The sequence below is a fragment of the Oncorhynchus keta genome, chromosome 31 (assembly GCF_023373465.1).
Source record: "Oncorhynchus keta strain PuntledgeMale-10-30-2019 chromosome 31, Oket_V2, whole genome shotgun sequence".
Lineage (NCBI taxonomy): Eukaryota > Metazoa > Chordata > Actinopteri > Salmoniformes > Salmonidae > Oncorhynchus > Oncorhynchus keta.
Genome location: NC_068451.1, coordinates 6,041,137 through 6,068,978, shown reverse-complemented (window position 1 = coordinate 6,068,978; position 27,842 = coordinate 6,041,137). Strand labels below are relative to the sequence as shown.

At 40.8% G+C, this 27,842-nt stretch overlaps 1 protein-coding gene across 1 annotated transcript in view; it reads right to left on the bottom strand.

Moving 5' to 3' along the window:
* The window catches only part of LOC118364271 (glutamate receptor ionotropic, kainate 3-like), a 120,486-nt gene that overhangs the window by 52,704 nt on the left and 39,940 nt on the right, over nucleotides 1-27,842 (bottom strand). Inside the window, exon 2 of the mRNA XM_052489374.1 lies at nucleotides 32-205. Coding sequence (XP_052345334.1) covers nucleotides 32-205 — 174 coding nt within the window. The remainder of the gene's footprint in view (nucleotides 1-31; nucleotides 206-27,842) is intronic.

The following is a 27,842-nucleotide window of genomic DNA, read 5'->3' as shown; positions in this document are numbered from 1 at the left end:
TCCCTGGGCAAACAAAGTGCATGTCACTCACCTTTTCTCGACGCTTCAAAACTGTCGTAGATATTAATCCTCTGTATGTCGTACGTTAACGTCGTGTTGGGCAATAAAGTCCTGTTTCTGTTGATGTTGTTCACTGCAAATTTAAAGGCAAGCTCCTCTGGGCTGACGAGCGGCACTGGTCCCTCTGTTTGCTCAAAAATCCCCCCTGAGAAAAAGGAGACAGTCACATTAGCTCAAGGCCAACTGGTCTGGAACACAGTTGTCTGAAACTACTGCCAAAATTCTTAAGGGGTTTTGCACTAAACACTGGCAGTGGACTAGATTGTGTACATTAGAGCCGGCATTAGATTTCCTCTGTAAACAGAGAGAAAGCCCCCACTCCATTTCAGGGAATGCTGTGAATACCAACAGCAGCTTTGAAGTCTGCTGCAGTAATGAGAGAGAGTGAGGAGAGTGGAAAGGAGACAGAGAAAATGGCTCCATCAGAACAGAAGCTCAGTTTCTTCTCTTCTCCATTGGTTCACTTTAAGTTCACATTAAAACACAGGTGGATCAGATAACTAGACTACTCAGGTATAATAGAAGGAAAAAAATGAATTAAATCACTATTAAAATACTATTACTATCACTAAATTGAGCATGTTATGTTTAGGGCCCTTGGTATTATAGAAATGCCATATTGTATCAGTTAGATATGAGGAGCATAACAAGTTCATGTACAACTAAATACGATCAGCTTTTGGAGGAAAAAGGGGGAGGCTTGCAAGCCAAAGAACACCATCCCAACCGTGAAGCACGGGGTGGGGGTGCTTTGCTGCATTCGGGACTGGTGCACTTCACAACATAGATGGCATCATCAAAAATTATGTGGATATATTGAAGCAACATCACAAGACATCAGTCAGAAAGTTAAAGCTTGGTCGCAAATGAGTCTTCCCGTTGGACAATGATCCAAACACACTTCCAAAGTTGTGGCAAAATGGCTTAAGGACAACAAAGTCATGGTATTGGAGTGGCCCTGACCTCAATCCTATAGGAGATTTTTGGGCAGAACTGAAAAAGCGTGTGTGAGCAAGGCCTACAAACCGGACTCAATTACACCAGCTCTGTCAGGAGGAATGGGCCACAATTCACCCAACTTATTGTGGGAAGCTTGTGGTAGGCTACCCAAAAGGCTTGACCCAAGTTAAACATTTAAAGGCAATGAATGCTACCAAATACCAATTGAGTGTATGTAAACTTCTGACACACTGGGAACGTGATGAAAGAAATCATTCGCTCTGCTATCATTCTGACATTTCACATTCTTAAAATAGTGGTGATCCTAACTGAACTAAGACAAGCAGTTTTTACTAGGATTACATGTCAGGAATCGTGAACTGAGTTTAAATGTAATTTGGCTAAGGTGTATGTAAACCTCTGACTTCAACTGTAGACATGACCGTATCAGAGAGATTTGCTTCATGCTTAGCAGCACTGACAAGAAGCAAGAACTGGATGCACAATTCAAACACAAATGTCAATTGTACAATACAAAACAAGTCCATTTTAGTCTTAAGTGGAATATAACAACAATGTTATGTTTTCCCTCACCACAACAGGTGTCAGAATGATACATAAACCACATCAACAGTGTTAGTGTTTTGCCTTTGAAGTAATAGTGGACACATATCTAGTATGGACCTGTGTGTCACGTTCCTGACAGGAGGAGGAGACCAAGGCGCAGCTTGATAAGAATACATTCTTTATTTACACGAAGAACACTAAACAAAACGACCGTGACGCTATAAGATACGCGTGCTGACAGGAAACTACACACAAACATTAACACACAAAAACCAACCTAAATAGGATCCCCAATCAGAGACAACGATAAACAGCTGTCTATGATTGGGAACCAACTTAGGCCACCATAGACCTACATATACCGAGACAAACCCAAACCCCATAGATATACAAAAACCCCTAGACAAGGCTAAAACACACATACCACCCTCGTCACACCCTGACCTAACCAAAATAATAAAGAAAACTAAGATAACTAAGGTCAGGGCGTGACACTGTGTTTGCTGTTATTGATGCAGTGGTGTGGTGTGAAATGTTTTTTTTAGGATCTGACCTTGTGTCTAGTGCTTTGTTTTACTGAATTGTATGGTATTGTACACATAAGCCTCACGAAGGCAGTCAGGACACGTACTATAGGCTTATATTATGTCAAACTTTTTTTTATAAGGTCATAGTTTAGGCTTGTGCTTTTTCTCACACACAGCTGTTCATTTATTTTATTTCGAGTGAACTATTGTAGCTTTTAAATGCAGCTGATTTACCAAAATTTGCACGAGAGCCAAATGATTAACTTTGGGACCTGCAATTAGGTGCCAGGCTACAACCCAAGATATGAATTAAGGGCCTTTGTGAGGCAGACTAAGAACAGTAAGTAAACATGTTAATCTGAGGATCACAAGAACAAATCCCAAATCTAAAGTTGCATCTCAGTTTGTGTTTACCCTCAGTCATAAATTGAATTACATTGCCTAACCAGGGGGTGCTCATTTTCTGTGTAACTATCTTTCAATAATAATATACCCCTTTGTTTATTAGTGTGGATATTGTGGTATCAAAACTGAGCTGCTTATTCCTCATTATTTGATGCGTCTGGAAATTCCTAACCCATTAAAGCCTAGGCATTGTGCTTCTGGCAGGATTGTGAAAAAGGATGATGCAAATTTCCCGTGGATTTCTTCCCAAGGAGCAGGTCTCCCTGTTTATTAAATGTGTTAAAGTGCTTCTGAGCAATGCACATTTTATCCTCTTAACAGTCAAATTAGTATATACTCCAGCAATTACTTAATGTAGTAATCACATCCCCTTGGAATCAAAGGGGGTTTCACAGTCATAAATAGTGTATGGTGCCCATATGTGGACAGCCTCGAAGTTACGTGACTCTGAGGCTGTCCTAATATGGACATTGTAGTAGCGTAATGGCCTTGGCTTCTTCCGTTTCCACTGCAAATACAGTATTCATACCCCTTAACTTTTCCCACATTTTTTTGTTACCGCCTGAATTTAAAATGTATTAAATTAACATTTTGTGTCACTGGTTTACACGCAATACCCCATTATGTCCAAGTGGAATATTGTTTTTTCAAAATTTCTACAACTTAAATGACAAATTCAACGCTGAATTGTCTTTAGTCAACAAGTCTTCAACCCTTCTGTTATGGCAAGTCTAAATAAGTTCAGAAGTAAAAGTGTGCTGGACAATATGTTGCATGGACTCACTCTGTGTGCAATAATGATGTTTAACATGATTCCTAAATTACTACCCCATCTCTATACCACACACATACAAGTCCCTCAGTTGAACAGTGAATTGCAAGCACAGATTCAACCACAAAGACCAGGGTACCTATTGGTAGATGGGGTAAAAAAAAATACATTGAATATCCCTTTGAGCATGATAAAGTTATTAATTACACTTTGGATGGTGTATCAATAGACACAGTCACTACAAAGATACAGGTGCCCGTCCTAACTCAGTTGCCAGAGAGGAAGGAAACTGCTCAGGGATTTCACCAATGGTGATTTTAAAAGAGTTTTAGAGTTGAATGGCTGTGATAGGAGGTAACTAAAGATGGATAAACTACATTGTATTTACTCCACAACACTAACATAAATACAGAGTGAAAAGACAGAATAATTCCAAAATATGCATCCTGTTTGCAATAGAAATCCACTTTTTCCTGAATTCAAAGCATTATGTTTGGGGCATATCCAACACAACACATCACTAAGTACCACCCTTCATATTTTCAAGCATAGTGGTGGCTGCATCATGTTATGGGCATGACTGTCATCGGAAGGACTATGGATTTTTTTTATAATGAAAAGAAATGGAATAGAGCTAAGCACAGGCCAAATCCTAGAGCAAAACTTGGTTCAGTCTGCTTTTCAGCAGGACAATTACATAAAAGGCCAAATGTACACGGGAGTTGCTTACCAAGAATGTTCCTGAGTGGCCTAGTTACAGTTTTAACTTAAATCAGCCTGAAAATGTATTGCAAGACTTGAAAATGGCTTTCTAGCAATGATCAGCAACTATCTTGACAGAGCTTGAATATTTTTTTTTAAGAATAATGGGCAATATTGTACAATACAGGTGTGGTCTTAGAGACTTACCCAGAGAGACACAGCTGTAATCACTGACAAAGGTGATTATAACATGAATTGACCCAAGGTGTTGAATACTTCTCTAATTAAGATATATTAGTGGTTCATTTTCCAATAATATATATTTTTTTATCCCACTTTGTATCGCAACAACATGTGGAAAACATCAAGGGGTGTGAATACTTTCGGAAGGCACTGTAGCAGCAGAGGTCTGTGATTTCGTTGACCACTTGCAATGGCTTGTTGGGGGGTATCAGTCGGCCACAGGTGCTGATTCTGTCTCCAGGCAAAACACTGAAGGGAAGGTGTATCGATCGGAGCCAAGTTTATGGAGCTTTATTTTGATACATGCACACTCATGTTTAAGTTTCGAGATATTCTCTAATTGGTGTTTTTAAATGAAAATTATCATTATGGCCAAACAGTTCTATTTTTGTTTCATCAGACCAGGTGACGTTTCTCCAAAAAAGTACGATCTTTGTCCCTATGTGTAGTTGCAAACCGTAGTCTGGCTTTTTTATGACGGGTTTGGAGCAGTGGCTTCTTCCTTGCTGAGCGGCCTTTCAGGTTATGTCGATATAGGACTTGTTTTACTGTGGATATAGATACTTTTGTACCCGTTTCCTCCAGCATCTTCCCAAGCTCCTTTGCTGTTGTTCTGGGATTGATTTGCACTTTTCTCACCAAAGTACTTAATCTCTAGGAGACAGAACGCTTCTCCTTCCTGAGCGGTATGACGGCTGCGTGGTCCCATGGTGTTTATACTTGTGTACTATTGTTTGTACAGATGAACGTGGTACCTTCAGGCATTTGGAAATTACTCCCAAGGATGAACAAGACTTGTGGAGGTGTACATTTTTTTTCTGAGGTCTTGGCTGATTTATTTAGATTTTCCCATGATGTCAAGCAAAGAGGCACTGAGTTTGAAGGTAGGCCTTGAAATACATCCACAGGTACACCGCCAATTGACTCAAATTAAGTCAGTTAGCCTATCAGAAGCCTCTAAAGCCATGACATTATTTTCTGAAATTTTCCAAGCTATTTAAAGGCACAGTCAACTTAGTGTATGTAAACCTCTGACCCACTGGAATTGTGATACAGTGAATTATAAGTGAAATAATCTGCCTGTAAACAATTGTTGGAAAAATTACTTCTGTCATGCACAAAGTAACCGACTTGCCAACACTATAGTTTGTTAACAAGAAATGTGTGGAATGGTGGAAAAATGAGTTTTAATGACTCCAACCTAAGTGTACCTAAACGTCTGACTTCAGCTGTACATCTGTGTCATTCTGGGAACGTTCAATTTATTCCCTAGTTTTCCAAAATGCTGGATCTGGGACTCTCAGAATCAGGAAGTAATTAGGAATTAAATGGACATCGGAATCTATGTCCATTTAACCAGGATTTCCCAGAATGTATTAATATAATATAATAATATATGCCATTTAGCAGACGCTTTTATCCAAAGCGACTTACAGTCATGTGTGCATACATTCTACGTCCTAAGGATTCCATTTGAGTATGTCTGATTTTTACCAAATCACAATGAATAATAGATGGGAACATTCAGATAAATTCTCATCTTAATTCTCTGTGTATCACATAAATAACACGTCTGTGGTCTTAAATATGTTTGTTGTTACGGTAGATCTAATTAGTAGTTTGGCTAGAGCAAAACATCAGCTAGGAGTAAAATTGGGAGAAGAAATAGCAGGTCCACACTGTACTGGTTTCTTTATAAACCCTCCTTCCAATATAGCCTACCACACATTGTGCTTGTTCACATTCACCATACTGCCAGACAGAACCATGCCAAGGCCTAAACAATGACACAATATAATTTTACTCTTGGATAAAGGTATGCTAGCCCACTGAATTTCTGACTGGAGCTCCTTTGCACTTTTCTTCTCTGGTAGGATTCCCAATCTGCCTGTGAAAAGCTTCCCTGCTCCCTGGATCTGTGAAAGCACTTAGCGATACAATGAGAGAAAAGATGCAAGCAAACAATGACCATCACAAAGCACCTGTAAAACACTGTAGGTTTGGAAATTAGAACACATTTGAGCTGTAATATGTTCCTCTTTAATGACATGTACCACATTTGGTGGCAGTGATGGGATCTGAGGGGGAAAAAAGTGCAACTCAAGTGCTATTTAGAAAGACGAAAGACTTTGAGACTTCAGAAAGCTTACATGTTATAAACATACCCACAAATGCACATTGCACATTTGATTTTCATATCCAAATGAGAGTTAATTTTTTAATTGATTGCACAGTCGCTATTCTGTTTTTGTCAACTGCACCCATTCATCATCCAAATGCAAGCACTCGATCTCACTCAGTAATGTTTGAATGGTTTAATGATGCATTAACTACCCCTCAGAACCACTAATACCATAACAAACAAATGTTCCTGCTCACATCTATCCATCTGTTGGAATTAGAGTTGTTCTACATTTGTATAGTAATCTGCACAAGTTGTCAATGTAACTGACCTTATATCAAACTCTTGCTTTCTATTTAAAGACCAAGTTAACCCACTGAGCCAAAGTCTAGGTATTAGCTCTGGAATCTATATAACACAAAAAGATTACTCAGCACACAACTTCAATTCCCCAAACCACCTCCACAAAATGTGGAAATGCATATCATTGGTTAGTCTTAAAACAATTACTTGACCATATGATACCAGTTGACTAGACTATGGTTGAGGGCCACAGACACAGTTCTGATTGGCTAGGTTGGGTCATTACATTACTCTTATTGAAGTGGAAGACTGATTATTACATCTCTCATGAAATGGATACTGAAAGCCGTAAGTCTTTGGATTGGAATGGCCATAAAAGGAAAGATTTTCACTCATGAGATGAAATCTTGTTTAACTTCTCACTGTCTATACCCTGATTCTGCAAGAGCACTCAAATGAATGCTTTGTAAATGAGGGACAGTTTTACAAAGCATCTTATATCATCGTATAAATTTAATTTAGCCCATAATGAGAAAATGGGTTTTAATTGTCACATACACCGGATAGGTGCAGTGAATTGTGTTGCTTTACAGGGACAGCCATAGTAGTATGGCGCAGGGTTAAGTGCCTCGCTCAAGGGCACATCGACAGATTTTTCACAATGTCGGCTCGGGTATTCGAAACAACAACCTTTAAGTTACTGGCCCAACACTCTAACCGATAGCAATACTCTTGCAACCTTATAATGTTGTGATATCTCCTTCGTCACAGGCCTGTCAGGTAACAACACATTTGTGAAATCTAATTTTATGCTCAAGTGGTTCTGCTTCTGCAATTTATCGCAGCTATCGCTTTCTCCCTCTTCTCCTTCTTCTCCTCCTCTCTCGCCACCCTCTCTCACTTTCTCCCTCCCTCTATTTCCCAGCTTAGCGTGGCTGTGTTTTGATCTCATTATCGTTCTCAAACATCCACACCGGATAATCTGTCAAGGGCAGGAGCCTGCACTCGGCTTCGCATAGGGTACCTCAGTCCGAATGATGAGGATAAGGGGCGTGCTCTCAGTAGGAACTGGACTGAAGTCATTTTGAAAGAGAGCAGCCCAGAGCAGTCAAAAACCTGATTTTACTGTGTTTTATATATATTTCCACACTCTGAGGTTGGAATAATATTGTGAAAATTATGAGTGTATGGATCATCAACTAGATTCAGCCACGGGCTGACTTTTTCTGGAGCGGATGGTCGGGGCGCCGTGGTCGGGGAGCCGGAACATAATTACAAATAATTCATAGACTGCAAAACTGTGTTTTATATATATTTCCCCACTATGCGGTTGGAATAACACTGTGATATTGTGAAAATTATGAGTGCATGGATCATCAACTAGATTCAGCCACGGGCCAACTTTTTCTGGAGCAGATGGTCGGGGGGCCATGGTCGGGGGGCCGGAACATAATAACAAATAATTAATAGGCTGCAATTTGACCGCAAGAAGCCCAAATATAGATATGTTTGACTAAAACATAATAATTTCACAACTTGCTTACATTTGTATACACTTGGAACTGATTTTCTTTTTACTGTTGTTTATGTCCAACATGCTCAGAAAACAACCTGCCACCTGGGGAACCCTGTTTTAGTGTAAGAGCAATTTGAAAAGACTGCCTGAAATTTCAGCTTGTCCTGGTGGGATGGAGTTTTGGCCTGCCTGGTGAGATTACAATGTGGTAAATTAGTTAATAGACCAATAGAAAGAGGGATCAAAATCTTTCTGCAAATAACAGCAAATGTTCTGTTTTCCCCTCCCCACTCAGAACACAGCTTTTTTGAAAGATAACACAAAGAACTGCAAACGTGTTTCTAATGCTCTCCACTTTCTGGATGACTGAGTTTTGAAGTCAGCGGAATGCCTGGTGGAAGCAGAGTATGATAGCTAAGGAGATGGATCAATTCTGCCGTTTGATTACAAATATGCAGAGGGAGTTGAAAAAGAATACACAGAAAAAACAACACACTAAAATTTTCCAGTAGAATGTCCTGCTTTAATTTCGTCACATTCAAAACAGTATGCTATAATGAATACAGTTAAGACGTTGTCAGCTATATGACATGGTCATTATTTGAAAGTTGCTTTTCGCTGCCTGGTTCGCTAGATTGACAAATACTAAATTCACTTTTGAACGGATGAGTTTATTGGTATTAAAATACACCAGTTATGCTATTTTGGACGACCAGGCTGCTGATGTCATGCAGCTTGTTGTTTTTGTGTTTACACTTTTTCATAACGACATCGACAAGTTTGATGTCGGATGACAATACAATGTTCATGATGTCACTGCGACAACTGTCTACAGACATATCGATAGATGTAGTATAAACCAGCTTAAGTCTTGAAATCTTTGGTTGTTTAGCACATGGCCTCAGATAGGTGGCTTTTACACCTGCATTGTTTGCTGTTTGGGGTTTTAGGCTGGGTTTCTGTACAGCACTTTGAGATATCAGCTGATGTACGAAGGGCTATATAAATAAATTTGATTTGATTTGATTTAGATAGGTAAGGGCTAAGGCTTAATAGGGTGTGAACGATGCTGAGTGGGTGTAGACAAAGTAGAGCTCTCCAGTAGTTGTACCAAAACATTCAAGGGCCATTTTCTCAAAAGTGGGGTTACAAGTTTATCAATTTACAAAGCAATATTACTTTCCCATTGTTTCTCAACTGTAGTGTATGATATATCATGTTCTAGCTCTGAGTCTCTACTTTTATCCAATGTAAAAAAAACTCCATTTCAAATTTTGGTACGTAAGAGATTCATAACTTAGTGAGCGGTAGAAATGTACATAATTGTTACCCAGGGGAAAATGGGGGAGGGTCATGCTTTTTCAATTTCAGTCAGAAGGAGGATTTATTCTTTATTTCTGTAGTCCAGGGGAGGAAATTTGCAATTGATTAAATGTCATATTGCTCAGGATTTGAGAATTAGTTGCTTATTATAGTACAGTCGTGGCCAAAAGTTTTGAAAATGACACAAATATACATTTTCACAAAGTCTGCTGCCTCAGTGTCTTTAGATATTTTTTGACAGATGTTACTATGGAATACTGAAGTATAATTACAAGCATTTCATAAGTGTCAAAGGCTTTTATTGACAAGTACATTAAGTTGATGCAAAGAGTCAATATTTGCAGTGTGAACCTTCTTTTTCAAAACCTCTGCAATCCGAACTAGCATGCTGTCAATTAACTTCTGGGCCAACTCCTGACAGATGGGAGCCCATTATTGCATAATCAATGCTTGGAGTTTGTCAGAATTTGTGGGGTTTTGTTTGTCCACCCGCCTCTTGAGGGTTGACCACAAGTTCTCAATGGGATTAAAGTCTGGTGAGATTCCTGGCCATGGACCCAAAATATCGATGTTTTGTTCCCCGAGCCACTTAGTTATCCCCTTTGCCTTATGGCAAGGTGCTCCATCATGCTGGAAAAGGCATTGTTCGTCACCAAACTGTTCCTGGATGGTTGGGAGAAGTTGCTCTCGGAGGACGTGTTGGTACCATTCTTTATTCATGGCTGTGTTCTTAGGCAAAATTGTGAATGAGCCCACTCCCTTGGCTGAGAAGCAACCCCACACAGGAATGGTCTCAGGATGCTTTACTGCTGGCATGACACAGGACTGATGGTAGCACTCACCTTGTCTTCTCCGGACAAGATTTTTTCTGAATGCCCCAAACAATCGGAAAGGGGATTCATCAGAGAAAATACATTTACCCCAGTCCTCAGCAGTCCAATCCCTGTACCTTTTGCAGAATATCAGTCTGTCCCTGATGTTTCTCCTGGAGAGAAGTGGCTTCTTTGCTGCCCTTCTTGACACCAGGCCATCCTCCAAAAGTCTTCGCCTCACTGTGCGTGCAGATGCACTCACACCTGCCTGCTGCCATTCCAGAGCAAGCTCTGTACTGGTGGTGCCCCGATCCCGCAGCTGAATCAACTTTAGGAGACGGTCCTGGCACTTGCTGGACTTTCTTGGACGCCCTGAAGCCTTCTTCACAACAATTGAACCGCTCTCCTTGATGATCCGATAAATGGTTGATTTAGGTGCAATCTTACTGGCAGCAATATCCTTACCTGTGAAGCCCTTTTTGTGCAAAGCAATGATGACGGAACGTGTTTCCTTGCAGGTAAGCATGGTTGACAGGGGAAGAACAATGATTCCAAGCACCACCCTCCTTTTGAAGCTTCCAGTCTGTTATTCGAACTCAATCAGCATGACAGAGTGATCTCCAGCCTTGTCCTCGTTAACACTCACACCTGTGTTAATGAGAGAATCACTGACATGATGTCAGCTGGTCCTTTTGTGGCAGGGCTGAAATGCAGTGGACATGTTTTTTGGGGATTCAGTTCATTTGCTTGGCAAAGAGGGACTTTGCAATTCATCTGATCAGTCTTCGTATATGCAAATTGCCATCATACAAACTGAGGCAACAGACTGTGAAAATTAATATTTGTGTCATTCTCAAAACTTTTGGCCACGACTGTATCTTGATGTGTGCCCAATGATGCCACTCATCCCTGATTCTCTGCTGGCCGCACAATATCAAGTGCACCTAGTGTGGTCTCAGTAAAATGATCCAAAGCCTATACTATAGGCTATAGGCCTTATGAAGAGCATGCTCAGAGAAGTGCAGGGCAAAGTTCTATTTTAAGAAAAGGTACTTCCTTACAGAATTTTTGCGTGGCTGGGATGGTGTATATAAAACTAGGCTACACTGCATTACACAGTCATCCTGGCCTGCACTGCTCTTGCTGACATAAACCTTTTGTGCTGCCTAAGGTGGCACCTCAGGAGGCGAGTCAAAGGCTTCTTCCGAAAAAACTTTTTTATTTTAATTTTTTTAAATATCTATGAGTGCGGACAAGACCTACTGATGTCCTGTTCAATTTGCGAGGGAGAGGGTGAATATGAGAAGGAGGACCAGAGGTAAACTTGCTACTGCTATAATTGATTTTAATAAAACAATATGTTTCGTTGTCAAAAATGAAGCTATTAATCAGAGTTATAAACCTCACAATTAGCCATATTCGAGTAACTATGAAGTAGCAGCTGTGGAGATGGACAGTGCATGGGGTGCTGAAAGTAGGCAAATGTGAGAAGGCTTAATTCATTGAAAGAGTTAGCATTTTAAGTTGGCTAACAGATTCAATTATAGTCTACTATCCATACCTTTTGTCAGCCAGTTTCTTCAGTCACCAAGCACCCTTTAAATATCTCAGTGTCAGTGAAGAGCCTGGTGTGTTAAGACCAAATAGGGCCATCTTATGTATTTCACCCCCAAATCTATCATCATGGCAAATGGTGGCTACTTTGAAGAATATCAAATATAAAATGCATGTTGATTTGTTTAACACTATTTTGGTTACTACATGATTCCCACTGTGTTATTTCATGGTTTTGTGGTCTTCACTATTATTCTACAAAAATGAATGAGTAGGTGTTCTAAAACTTTTGAACGGTAGAGTATATATTATTTATATATTTATATTTATCAGAATTTTACATACACTTAGGTTGGAGTCATTAAAATTTGTTTTTCAACCACTCCACAAATTTCTTGCTAACAAACTATAGCTATGGCAAGTCAGGACAGGACATCTACTTTGTGCATGACAAAAGTAATTTTTCCAACAATTGTTTGAAGACAGATTATTTCACTTATAATTCACTGTATCACAATTCCAGTGGGTCAGAGGTTTACATCCACTAAGTTGACTGTGCCTTTCAACAGCTTGGGAAATTACAGAAAATTATGTCACGGCTTTAGAAGCTTCTCATAGGCTAATTGATATAATTTGAGTCAATTGGTGATGTACCTGTGGATGTATTTCAAGGCCTACCTTCAAAACCAGTGCCTCTTTCCTTGACATCAAAGGAAAATCAAAAGAAATCAGCCAAGACCTAAAAAAGACTATAGACCTCCACAAGTCTGGTTCATCCTTGGGAGCAATTTCCAAACACCTGAAAGTACCATGTTCATATGTACAAACAATAGTACGCAAGTGTAAACATCATGGGACAACACAGCTGTCATACTCCTCAGGATGGAGACATGTTCTGGCTGCTAAAGATGAATGTACTTTGGTGCAAAAAGTGCAAATCAATCCCAGAACAACAGCAAAGGACCCTGTGCAGATGCTGGAGGAAACAGGTACAAACGTTTCTATATCCACAGTAAAACGAGTCCTATATCGACATAACCTGAAAGGCCGCTCAGCAAGGAATAAGTTACTGCTCCAAAACAGCCATAAAAAAAGCCAGTCTATGGTTTGCAACTGCACATGGGGACAAAGATTGTACTTTTTGGAGGAATGTCCTCTGGTCTGATGAAACAGAAATATAACTGTTTGGTCATGTTTGGAGGAAAAAAGGAGAGGCTTGCAAGCCGAAGAACCCCATCCCAACCGTGCTTTGCTGCAGGAGGGACTGGTACACTTCACAAAACAGATGGCATCATGAGGTAGGAAAATGATGTGTATATATTGAAGCAACATCTCAAGACATCAGTCAGAAAGTTAAAGCTTGGTAGCAAATGGGTCTTCCAAATGAACAATGACCCCAAGCATACTTCCAAAGTTGTGGCAAAATGGCTTAAGGACAACAAAGTCAAGGTATTGGAATGGCCATCACAAAGCTCTGACCTCAATCCCATAGGAAATTTGTGGGCAGAACTGAAAAAGTGTGTGCGAGCAAGGAGGCCTACAAACCTGACTCAGTTACACCAGCTCTGTCAGGAGGAATGGGCCAATATTCACCCAACTTACTGTGGGAAGTTGTCAAAACTATAGTTTAACAAGAAATTTGTGGAGTTTTAATGACTCTAACTTAATTGTATGTGAACTTGCATGTAAACTTCCGACTTCAACTCTCTCTATATATATATATATATTATTCTAACTCTCAACAGTAAGATGAGACCCAGACTGAGATCATACATATATATACTACTGCTCAAAAGTTTGGGGTCACTTATAAATGTCCTTTGTTCCATGAAAACACATGTAATGAGTTGCAAAATGAATAGGAAAAATAGTCAAGATTTTTAATTGAAATAATAAGTGTCCTTCAAACTTTAGCTTTTGCCAAATAATCCTCCATTTGGATCAATTACAGCCTTGCAGACAGACCTTTGGCATTCTTGTCAATTTGTAATCTGAAGAGATTTCACCCTATGCTCCTGAAGCACCTCTCACAAGTTGGATTGGCTTGATGGGCACTTCTTACGTACCATACGGTCAAGCTGCTCCCACAACAGCTCAATAGGGTTGAGATCCGTTGACTGTGCTGGCCACTCCATTATAGACAGAATAACAGCTGACTGCTTGCCTAAATAGTTATTGCATAGTTTGAAGCTGTGCTTTGGTTTGTCCTGCTGTAGTAGGAAATTGGCTCCAATTAAGTGCAGTCCACAGCCTACCATCTTCAAGATCCCTTTTACCCTGCACAAATATCCCACTTTACCACCACCAAAGCACCCCCAGACCATCACATTGCCTCCACCATGCTTGACAGATGGCGTCAAGCACTCCTCCAGTATCTTTATTTTTTTATGTGTCTCACGAAAGTTCTTCTTTGTGATCAGAACACCTCAAACTTAGATGTGTCTGTCCATAACACTTTTTTTCAATCTTCTTCTGTCCAGTGTCTGTGTTCTTTTGCCCATTCTGAGATATGGCTTTTTCTTTGCAACTCTGCTTAGAAGGCCAGCATCCCGGAGTTGCCTCTTCACTGTTGACGTTGAGACTGGTGTTTTGCAGGTACTATTTAATAAAGCTGCCCTTTGAGTACTTGTGAGGCATCTGTTTCTCAAACTAGACACTCTAATGTACTTGTCCTCTTGCTCAGTTGTGCACCGGGGCCTCCCACTCCTCTTTCTATTCTGGTTAGAGCCAGTCTGCGCTGTTCTGTGAAGGGAGTAGTGTGTGTGTGTATGTATATATAATAGAATACAAAAGGTGCCATTTGGAAATGTGGTTGTGCATCAACAGTCACTCAATTAGCCCATGTCAGCAAAGCATTTTTAGATAGATTGATAAATGAGTCTCCCGGCCAGGTATCTAAACTTGTAGTAAGCATGGTCAAATTACCGACCGGGGTGGGGCCCTTTGATCATCAGTTATCATACAAAAAGCTGCAAACATTTGCCTCCACCCTATGGCAAAATATGTAGAATTGTAGGAAATTAGATCTGGGTACGCAGAGCCACTGCAGCCCCTCATGATGAGTTCTGTTTTTTTTTGGCCCCCACCCATCATATAATCGATCTAATTATTTATTTTTATTTGACCTTTATTTAACCAGGCAAGTCAGAACAAATTCTTATTTTCAATGACGGCCTAGTGGCTTAACTGCCTGTTCAGGGGCAGAACGGGGGATTTGAACTTGCAACCTTCCGGTTACTAGCCCAACACTCGAACCACTAGACGCTTTAGTCCTCAAGAATCAAGCTGGATGGCGGGAAAGACGTGACTCTGATGAATATCGGACATCTTTGGATTGTCTTTAAGACATAAGAGATTTTAAAAAATGACTTTGCTTGGGAAGCAATGTGTGATTCTGTCACTGTCAATTGGTTCTAACATTCCACATTAAAACAGGCTATTAACCCTTCGACCTGTGTTCCGGTCAAATTGGACCGATGTACAAGTTCTCTGAAAAATGTAGTTACTTTAATCTGATTGTCATACATTTCCATGACTTTGTCCACACAGGGCATCTGAACACACAAAATACATTTGGATGATTTTCATGACATTTTGAGTGTTTTATTTAACTTTTGTACACCAGTGGTTTTCCCGGTCAAAAATGACCGGTCATTAGATATGAACGGGTGAGACTACAATTTGTGTATAAAATTGAGTTCAGGCACATTCCCATTCATCAGATGGACACAATTCCTCCCCCAGACCCCACATGCATGTGTGTTTGAACACACACACACACACACACACACACACACACACACACACACACACACACACACACACACACACACACACACACACACACACACACACACACACACACACACACACCTCACTCCCCTTCTTGGCTTCCATGGCAACCCCCAAAAGAATCTTTCCCCCATGGGAACTACACCTGTTTGCATTCTCACAAACAATCGCAACATTTTTTCAATAATATATAGAACTTTTCTCACAGCTCTGGTATATAAAGCTTTTTTGAGGCCTTGCTCACAATTCATTCTGTGGCAGCACAATGACCAAACAATATCCTGTATGTGAGGCTCTTGATCATATCTTTGATCATGACACTGGTGAGGAGGAAAGAGGCCAGCACAATGACAGTGAAGATGCAGGAAGGAGGAAGTGTCAGAAGTTGAAGACAACACAGAATATGATCCAGACCAAGAGACAACTGATGTGGAACCATCCAGTGATGAGGAAGAGGGCCCTAAATGAGGTTGTTGTTGTTACATTCCAGCCAAAGAATGGGATTTTGTCCTGATCTTCATCCCCACCTGAGAGGAGAGTTGTCGGCTGAAAATGTTATCAGGATGACCCCAGGGCCAACGAGATACGCCATATCCCGGCTTGATCACATAAAATCCTGCCACTATTTAAACATTTGAAATGGTTTCAAAACAAATGTCCTTGTTAAACTTTGACACAAAGTAGTCTATGATATATAGCACAATATGTTTCATCTGAGTATTTGTTGCAGTGAAAATAATCCATACATTATGCTTTTTTAACTCAAAAACGAGTTGTATGAGCTCAGGTAATGTACACAAGAACTTCAAAATAAAATGTTATTGGTCATATACACATGGTTAGCAGATGTTAATGCGAGCGTAGTGAAATGCTTGTGCAGTAAAATCTAACAAATAATATACAATTCACAACAACTACCTTATACACACAAATCTGAAGGGGTGAATGAGAAAATGTACATATAAATATATGTATGAGCGATGGCCGAGCGGCATAGGCAAGGTCCAGTAGATGGTATAAAATGCAGTATATACATGTGATATGACTAATTACAAACATTATTAAAGTGACATTGTTTAAAGTGACTAGGGATCCATTTATCAATGTGTCCAGTGATTGGTTCTCAATACAGTAAATACATGTGATATAAGTAATGTAAGATATGTAGACATGATTAAAGTGGCATTACTTAGAGTGGCATTGTTTAAAGTGACTAGTGATCCATTCATTAAAGTGTCCAGTGATTGGGTATCAATGTGGGCAGCAGCCTCTCTGAGTTAGTGATTGCTGTTAACAGACTAATGGCCTTGAGATAGAAGCTGTTTCTCAATCTCTCGGTCCCAGCTTTGATGCACCTGTACTGACCTCGCCTTCTGGATGATAGCGGTGTGAACAGGCAGTGGCTCTGTGATTGTTGTCCTTGATGATCTTTTTGGCCTTCCTGTGACATCGGGTGCTGTAGGTGTCATGAAGGGCAGGTAGTTTGCCTCCGGTGATGCGTTGTGCAGACCGCACCACCCTCTGGAGAGCCTTGCAGTTGCCAGGATTCTCTCGATTGTGCATCTGTAAAAGTTTTTTCAGGGTTTTGGGTGACAAGCCAAATTTCTTCAGCCTCCTGAGGTTGAAGAGGCGCTGTTGCGTCTTCTTCACCACACTGTCTGTGTGGGTGGACCATTTCAGTTTGTCTGTGATATGTACACCATGGAACTTAAAACTTTCCACCTTCTCCACTGCTGACCCTTTGATGTGGATGGGGGGTGCTCCCTCTGCTGTTTCCTGAAGTCCACGATCATCTCCTTTGTTTTGTTGACGTTGAGTGAGAGGTTGTTTTCCTGACACCACACTCCGAGTGCCCTCACCTCCTCCCTGTAGGCTGTCTCGTCGTTGTTGGTGATCACGCCCACTACTGTTGTGTCGTCTGCAAACTTGATGATTGAGTTGGAGGCGTTCATGGCCACGCAGTCGTGGATGAAAAGGGAGTACAGGAGAGGGCTGAGCACACACCCTTGTGTTGAGGGTCAGTGAAGTGGGGATGTTGTTCCCTACCTTCACCACCTGGGGGTGGCCCGTCAGAAAGTCCAGGACCCAGTTGCACAGGGAGGGGTTGAGACCCAGGGCCTGAGGCTTGATGATGAGCTTGGAGGGTACTATGGTGTTGAATGCTGAGCTGTAGTCAATGAGCAGCATTCTTACATAAGTAATATTTTGGTCCAGATGGGATAGGGCAGTGTGCAGTGCGATGACGATTGCGTCATCTGTGGAACTGTTGGGGCGGTATGCAAACTGAAGTGGGTCTCGGGTGGCCGGTAAGGTGGCGGTGATATGATCCTTGACTAGCCTCTCAAAGCACTTCATGATGACAGAAGTGAGTGCTACGGGCGGTAGTCATTTCATTGAGTTATCTTTGCCTTCTTGGGTACAGGAACAATAGTAGCCATCTTGAAGCATATGGGGACAACAGACTGGGACAGGGAGTGAGTTAATGTGTCCGTAAACACACCAGCCAGCTGCTCTGCGCATGCTCTGATGACGCGGCTAGGGATGCCGTCTGGGCCAGTAGCTTTGCTAGGGTTAACAACTTCAAATGTTTTACTCACGTCAGCCACTGAGAAGGAGAGGGCGCAGTCTTTGTTAGCGAGCCACGACGGTGGCACTGTACTATCCTCAAAGCGGGCAAAGGAGGTGTTTAGTTTGTCTGGAAGCATGACGTCGGTATCCGAGACGTGGCTGTTTTTTTTGTAGTCTGTGATTTCCTGTAGACCCTGCCACATACATTTTTCTACTGTATTATTGACTGTATGTTTGTTTTACTCCATGTGTAACTCTGTGTTGTTGTACGTGTCAAACTGCTTTGCTTTATCTTGGCCAGGTCACAATTGTAAATTATATTTGCTTACCAGGTTAAATAAAGGTGAAATATATATATTTTTCAAATAAACATACGTCTTGTGTCTGAGCCGTTGAATTGCAACTCCACCTTGTCCCTGTACCTGCGTTTCACTTGTTTGATTTCCTTGCGGAGGGAATAACTGCACTGTTTATGTTCATTCACATCACCAGACCTCTTTCCATGGTTAAATGCGGTGGATCGCGCTTTCAGTTTATCTCGAATGCCGCCGTCCATCCATGGTTTTTGGTTAGGGTAGATTTTAATAGTCACAATGGGTACGACATCGCCAATGTACTTATTTTTAAACGCACTCAAAGAGTCAGCGTATAGATCAATGTCGTTCTCTGAGGCTGATGGGAACATTTTCCAGTCCACGTGATCAAAACGATCTTGGAGCATGGCTTCCGATTGGTCAGACCAGCATTGAATGGTTCTCGTCACTGGTACATTCTGTTAGAGTTACTGCCTATAAGCCGGGACACGCAAGATGTTGTCGTGGTCAGATTTGCTGAAGGGAGGGCGGGGGAGGGCTTTGTATGCATCGTGGAAGTTTGAGTAGCAGTGTCGAGAGTGCAATCAATATGCTGCTAAAAATTTAGGTAACATTGATCTCAAATTTTCTTTGTTAAAATCCCCTGCTACAATAAATGCAGCCTCCGGGTATATAGTTTCCAGTTGACATAGAGTCCAGTGAAGTTCCTTGAGGGCCATCTTGGTGTTCGCATGAGGGGGGATGTACACAGCTCTGACTATAACTGACAAGAATTCTCTTGGTAGGTAGAATGGCCGGCATTTGATTGTAAGGAATTCTTGGTTGGGTGATGTATACATGTATTACATAAAGATGCAGTAGATGATATAGAGTACAGTATATATATATATATATATATGAGATGAATAATGTAGGGTATGTAAACATTATATTAGGTAGCATTGTTTAAAGTGGCTAGTGATATATTTTACATCATTTCCCATCAATTCCCATTATTAAAGTGGCTGGAGTTGAGTCAGTGTGTTGGCAGCAGCCACTCAATGTTAGTGGTGGCTGTTTAACAGTCTGATGGCCTTGAGATAGAAGCTGTTTTTCAGTCTCTCTGTCCCAGCTTTGATGCACCTGTAATGACCTCGCCTTCTGGATGATAGCGGGGTGAACAGGCAGTGGCTCGGGTGGTTGTTGTTTTATATGTATTATTATGGATTTATAATCAGCTATAATGGGGCGGTCATTTTGGACCGGGAACACAGAATTAATTAACATAAAACAAAAACAACAGGAGGGTTAACAACATACTAACTCTAAATCAGTCATGAGCAAGCCAGGTAGCCTAAAAATGAAGGACAATTCATTATTTGGGATACATTATTATCATTTCAAGGCTGTAGCCTGCCATTTTAAGAAATCAATTGTGAAGCATTTGTGACATGCTACAGGCTAGCAGGAGTGTTTAGCATTTCAACAACATGCCTATACATTTTGTATTTAGGCTGTATAAAATTACATTTTAAAAAAAGAATGACTTAGAATGAATTAATACTGAAACTAAAAAATCCCTTATTAGGTTATACAGTGTTTAGCCAGTCTTCGGTTTGAGGCTCGTGTGGTGAGCTATGCATGCCTAGTTTGTTAATTTAGCCTAGCAGATGTTCTTATATTCCCATGCCCTCATCACAGTCAACAGAAATCTATTTTGTACCACAATATCATTAATAAAATATAATACATTTGAAAATCATAGTTTCCCAAATGAAAAAATGTATTTAGGTCTACCTGATGATATGTGGCTGCTGTGTTAAACAAACAAATGTATTTTTCTCGAATTCATTGATGATCAGATACTTCAGTTGTAACTGGTTCTGTTGCGCTACATTTTTGCAGTTGATAGACAACTCTAGCACTGTTCCAAACTTAGACTATCCACTTTTTTAACAATAGCCTGTATGCAAATCAAAACGTCTCCGGTGCTTAAGCATGCACTCATTAATTTTCAAGCTCTATTGTGGTATTAAAAAAGACTCTGCTTATTTTCAGTCATGTAGAATGGCATCAAATGGCAAATGTTTTCTCAGGCCTCAAATAAGATGATTGATTCACGCAGTGCTTTGATTGTAATCTTTTCTCAACCTTGTGGCTAATTTGCCATTTAATGCTTACAAAACGAAGAACAGTTTCTAAAACAGCATATCTAAAACTCTGGTCTGTCCTAGGGGGGAGTGTAAACGATAGGCATATTCTCTGTTTTCCATTTTATGTTTTAATTATTATTTTGGGTATAGGGGAGGGCCACTTGTTTTTTTTTCCGAGCATGCAGTCAAGGTCGGGTAAAAATATACATTTTAATTTCAGAGAGGTCAGATTTTATCATTATAAATAGCTTGAAGTCCCTTACAACCAGGGCTCTGGGACAACCCAGAGGGGGTGAGAGAGATTTAATTAATATAATGGTGTGTGTATAGGGTAAACACAACTACCTTTTTTATGGACCATAAATCCCTCTCTGCACAGCAGCCCAATGTGAAGCATACCTCCAATGGACAGTCCACCATGCCAGGTACAAACACCCCCTCGTCTCCCCCTCTCCATTAAGTTCCATTATTATCACTGAAGTAAATCTGTACCAACAACTCCACCCCCACCCCCACATTAAACAGTGCCAGAACAAGGGACAATGGTAACTAAAGCCAGGTGGATGGGGGCCCAGAGCAGTGCCAGCTTTCCACCGTTCCACCTGCCACCCCCTTCACTCCCAACACCATACCCACCACCCCCCTCTTTTGTCCACATATGGTGGCAGAGAAGAACCAGTACCCATAGCCTTGGCATCTTTTCACTGCAGGACACAAAGGTGGCTCGCAGCAGGAGAAAGCCACTCTCTCTGCATCTGCGGAGAGACAAAAACGGTTTCTTTGTATTGATTCCATTGTTTTTTATGTGGAGAGAGAGGCGAGAGAGAAAGATAGAGACGAGAGTCAGGGAGAGGAGGATGGCATCAAAGATTGAAATCTTTGTGCCCTAGCGGGTTCCTGAATGAGTAAGATGAGCCAGGTGAGCATGGAGAATGAGCTCTGTAAACATCCCAGCTGCCACACATTGCCCCACAGGAAACACTGCCAAACCATCACTTTTTCTCTTCCAAATGCACATCACCTGCTAGCAGGCACTGCACACCCTGCAATGTCAACCTAGAAAAAACGCACACGTAAAAACAGTCAAATGAAATAAAACAAAGTGTCATAGCCTATTCTAGGTCAGCACTTACATGAAAATGGACAATTATCACAAATCCAGACTAATTATAATCCTTTTTCACAAAACAATTACTTTGCGTTTTGTTTCTTCGTATCCTCTTTAATGTAAAGTGCCTGAATAGTAGCTCAACGAACAGGGTCAGGGAAATAACAGCTTAAAAGCTGACTGAGTGTGACAAGGAGGAGGAGTGGAGAAGATTAATAGCTTTCAACAACGGAACTGTGCAGCAGTATATTTGTATGTGCATAATTCTATACGACAGGTCAATTGGTAGCTTAGGGGCTTCGTGGCTTCGTTTTCATTCTTGGGTACTTGAAAGGGGCTTTTAATTCCACCCGTCTCTCCAAACGCTGCCAAATGGGTCTCTAAAACATAGATCACAAGGTTCGATATCTACTGCGGGTCACAACGACTTAGGCTGCTGTAATTGACATTGATTTTACAACTAAGGATGCAATTAATATCGAAGCTGTGTTTAGCCCTGTGGATAGTGCCACCTTAAATTCCATATGTAGGGAGTCAAGGGAAAGAATTGCCATTGTTTATGGACTCCATATGATTAGCTTAGGCAGTTTTGACCCTGGTTCTGTTGTTTTTACGGCGTAACAAAATTAGGAAAAGGAGATTCTGTTCGTAACTGTGTATAAAACTCTCTCGACAGAGCTATTATCTTCCCACAAACACGGAAATGAGTTTCTGTTGCCAAAAGCAGTCATAATAAAACGAAAGGAAGTTTTGTTTCATTGATCACTTTTATTACTTTGAAACATTGAGACATTCTACAAATGTTTTAAGTACAAAATTGAAAAAAACAAAAAACAAACATTGAGTATAGGAAGTCTCTTACTGCTTTTACAACAGGTTTTTGTCAAAGGTGTTAAAATGTAGCCAGGTGCAGCTCTATGGGGAAGAGGGGAAAGTTTCGTGCCACATCGTCGACAGGTTTCGAGGAGACTGGGTTAACCTGTTTTCAAGGTGCTTGTGGACATGGCTAAATATAAAACTGTCCCACATAATATGGGCAAGGACCACACACCATGCAAAGTTAATGTAGACAAATGAGGGAGAGGTGCAGGGGAACATCATTTTGGGACACCTCTGGCTAGTTTCTGGAACGGTTAGACACTCAAATGGAAATTAAGTGTGCTCTGTCGGATCGCCTTCACTTCCCCTGGAACAGAACCAATCACGAAATCTCAATTCGGGTTCAAGACTTTTTACCCCTTTCTTTTTTACATCATCCCTCCCTTTATGGTTTTATTGGGGAGCAAGATTATTCCCTGCAGTCATAAAAGACATGGTTACCTGCTCTTCTTCTGAAGTCTTTCCAGAGGTGGGGAACCTGGCAATAAGCCAAGGGACATTTAGCAATGGTCTGCTTTATATAACATTTCACTTCAATCATCTCAATTTGACATTCTTAGCAAAATATCAGCTACAGTATCTAAAACACCTTCAGCCAACATACCCTCAACCAACAGTAGTTATATGTCAATATAGTTGTTACTCAAAGTATGCCTATTATAAATGAGGGGACTGTCGGGGGAACCAAATATATGCCATAAGTGTATATAGCATTCTGTCATGTCCATACTGGATGATGCAGCATGGCACATGAAATAAATCAACACAATATAATTTCCTCAATACCGCAATCTAATTGGCAAGGAAATACCCGTGTTTATATGAATATGAAAATGGAAATGTGTAACACGAGACAGGCCATTGTCTCTGGACAAAATCGCTGCGGCAAAAAATAAGGAATAATTATTTGAGATGGGTTGAACAATATGCACAGAGCTTACATTTGAGTTCCTTTTCAAACACAGCTTGACTATTGTCGGTTTATAATAAAAGCTTGGTGTTTTATCACAGCACACAACCATTATTCCTGAGTACTTTGCACCGGCTTCTGAAAGCCGATTAGAGGAGCCGAGAAGGGGGCCAATTCCATCGTTGCAAAGGCAGGATATTTACATTTCAGGGCCACGTGCGGCGCATTTTAATTTGGCTGCTGTGTTTGAATGTCCCGGCATCCTCAGTAATTCTCAGTGATTCGTACATGAGTGGCTAATGGGTTCGTTAGCATAATTAGCAACTTCAGGGAGTATATCCTCATTACCTGATCTGGTCAACTCTGACAGGTGCATCGAGACTCATCTCATCACTAATCTCTCTCTCTCTCTCTCTGTCTCTCTGTCTCGCTCAGTGAAATCGCAATCAAAGAAATACAAGTTGGAGGGAAACAAAGCACTAGCTCGAAAGACTTGCATATGCGAATAATAATGAGATCAGTGCCCTTGACAAAAATATATGGTTCAACATTAAATGTCAAAATCCTGTATTGCCTCTTCATTGGACGACAACCAAGAACACCATTAGGCCACTTTAAACAAAACATTAGGCACGAGTTTCATTACACAATTGCAGATAAAGATCAAAGACAATGCCTTCTGAAAAATAATTCCGGTTTTTATTTGTTTTGCCATATTAAATGCATCCGAGAATACGTAGAATGTATGCACACATGACTGTAAGTCGCTTTGGATAAAAGCGTCTGCTAAATGGCATATATTATTATTATTATTATATTAGAATGTCACATCGTCAACCATTTACTCTGTCCTTGAAGCTATTAAAAATACAGATATTTTCTCAAAGTTTTCTGAATGCACTAATTCAAAATATGTGTATTTCACATTCATTTATTGATACTGATTATTTCACTCAAGTTTTCATTTAACCCTATTCCTAGCACCAGTATGTTGTCCATATGTAATGGCTCTCGTTGGGAGAAGGAGACCAAGGCGCAGCGTGGTAGGTGTACATCGTGTTTTTATTGATGACAACAAAGACAAAAAACGAAAGGGAACAGTTATGTCAGGTAGAGACACTAAACAGAAAACAAGATCCCACAAAACCCAAAAGGAAAATGACAACTTATATGTGATCCCCAACCAGAGAGAACAATAGACAGCTGCCTGTGATTGGGAAACACACACGGCCAAAAACCAAGAAATAGAAAACAGACTTTCCCACCCGAGTCACACCCTGACCTAACCAAACATAGTGAATAAAAAGGATCTCTAAGGTCAGGGCGTAACACCATGGAAGTTGTGTCAGAGTTTGAGTCTGTCTTAATATGGACACTGTACTAGTCCTAGGGTTAGGTTCAATGTTCCCTTTATGCTGCGCATGTGCGTGGGTGAGCAGTCCCCCCCCCCCCGGACTGGTGCACAATATAAATATCAGCCCATGCAGAGCACGAGATTGAACTTAATTCAACATTGTAAAGCTTCCCCTTTAGTTAACACTATCAACCGTACGGGGAATTGTGCTCCAATCAACTCAATATTAGCCAATTTCAATGTAACATACCAAAACAAAACAAACTATGCAAGACTTAGTATGCAACACTAACTGTGCGGGAGATTTTCTTGTAGGCATTGGAGTAAGATTCAGGCCGGTACTCTATACAGACCGGTGCGCCATAAACAAATCAGAGCTGCAGTAGGCCTATATGCAAATAACCATTGCCATATATGGATCTGTGCCATTCACTTTGAACTGGACTGTGTTTATAACATGAGTGGTCGCTAGTAGATATGCTTTTTTTTATAACAAAGTGAGAGCTGCATGTAGCCACCTGTGCACATTTGTTCATATTATTTGCTAGTTAGTGAGTTATTAGCCCAGTTATAGATCATTTCTAGTCAACAATGGGGATGTGGTTGCTTCCTACAAGAAAACAACGTGTGCATTTCTAGCCATCTTTCAAAATCGAGTCAGGTAAAGAGCTTGTTTTATGTCTTAAAGGGGCAGTGTTGTATTTTGAGATGGGCTTGAATAAGCTAAGCAGACAATAGGCAGAGGGTAGCATAATTTGTCTGTTTCTCTCTAGTAATGATATGGGAATAATAAAGTGGTTTCTTTCATCAAACAACACGCACGACGTGTACAGTCACCTCCTTGTCTGAAGGGTAAACAGGTTAATGTCAAGCCCTGTATGTTTTATTGTTTTAAGTCTCATTGAACAGCACACATTTGCTGTTACTGACAGAACAGCTATTTCCATGTTAAAATGTTATGGGATGCATTTGTCTCCATTGTTTTTAATGGTAGGTCACTCTGGTAGGCCTACATTATAATCAAATATCCACAGCAGCCTACTTGGCCACTATTAAAACTGTAACATAATGTGGGTACAGCCTCAGTGTTCACAGTAAACGCGCGCCAGAAGTTGCACAGAATTTCCACAATGTTCAAGTTTGCGCTCAGCAGATCTGAAATTTGCTCAGTGTCAAGCTTCCATGAACATGTGACTGTCCTAATATGGACACCGTACATTAGACCTAACTTCATTGTCCTTCCGAAAACCTAAACGCAATCTTACATTCCCTTATTACAACTATATTAAAAAACTTTAAAAGGCCCATATCATTGCCACCAGATTTTGAAACCGTAACTCAAGCCCCAAGCTTCTGTCCAACTCATTTTGGGGGTGCTTATATTTGTTCTATTACACACAAGTGTGTAATGGAAATGTGTTTCTTCATATCCCAACTCCACTGAGCAACCCACCGGTAGTGGGGTCACAGCCAGGGTCACCATTGTCCAGCACTCCTGGAGCAATTGGGGTTAAGTGCCTTGCTCACATCCACATATTATTTTTTCCACCATGTCCGGTCTGGGATTTGGCCCAGTGCTCTAACCTCGAGGCTACCTGCTGCCCATACACCAATCTGTCCTTGATTGGAATTGCTGCTGATGATGAGGAAGCATATAAATATGCAATGGTGCTGTTTACGTACAGATCCCCATGTTCCAAGTCACAGACATGTAATACCACTGTCAAATACGCAATCATGAGCAATGCATAAACAGAGCGAAACAAAAAACATCTCACTTTCATTTCATTTCTGAGTTTCCAGTAATGTCCCCTGCACAGTGTGCATTTTAGGATATCCTCAGCATCAATTGACTCAAGGAGGGGTGAGTTGAGTACACCATACCTAATGTAAAACTTTGGGGTCCTCTATATGAATTGCTCTTCGATTCAGTTTCTTCTCACCGAACAGAACTGCAATGCTGCACCCAGCTGTACATGCTCCTTGACTCCTCTCCCACTTATAAATGACATGAATCTCCCAACCGTTGGCATTCGTCATCTGAAACCCAACAGACAATGAATTGCTCTTTGATAAAAGAAGATAACAGAAGAAGATTGAGGGGAAAGTTGATTAGAAGGATGTATGGCTTCGCAGATGTATCTGTGTAGCCTTAAAGGAGCATGGATATCTAAACATCAACCGCTCTCTCGTCTTCAATGACTTCACGCCATATGATTTTATCTCTCTGACTGTCTTGAACAACTGCTTGTTTAAAAAAAAAATATATATATATATATCAAAAAGTACGTCAGCTCCTCCACCCCTTCCCTTTGAGGGATGGTCTCACTCGTTGCACAGCAAAATAACAACAGGGGGAGAATGAGATGAGCTGCACCTTGCGGGATCTCTTTCATATCACAGTCTTGGGCGACGTCTTTCATGTAGGTGTTGTTGTGCTACAGTGGAGAGAGAGACTGCAGTACAATGATTTACCTGTCTGAGATAATAATTCCATTACAGCAGGCACTAGCCTACCTGTCAAGACAGACCACTGAGAAGCTTATGGGGGGGAAAGACATACGTATATATAAATAAGCGGAGGCGCATTGATATGAAATTGTCTTTGTGAAAACGTTACCCATTCAGAATTCATTGCCTAGCTTTTATGAATAACTTGAATTTCCACCACCTCCATTATTTAACGACTATTCTGTGATAGTAATAGTGGGCTGGCACAGTACCTTTTAATGTACCTTGTGAGTTATGAGTGAAGCAATATAGTAGTCGTAATATAGTGCTTGCCCATGCTGTGTTAATTTGATCCATCTGTGCTGTATTTCTTGACCAATAAAGGGGCGTTTGGCATACCGTTACTTCAGCAGTACTATCAAACATGTCTAAAGTTATTTCACACGGGTTTGAAACGGCATGTGCCGTTTGTATGATTTGTCAACAACA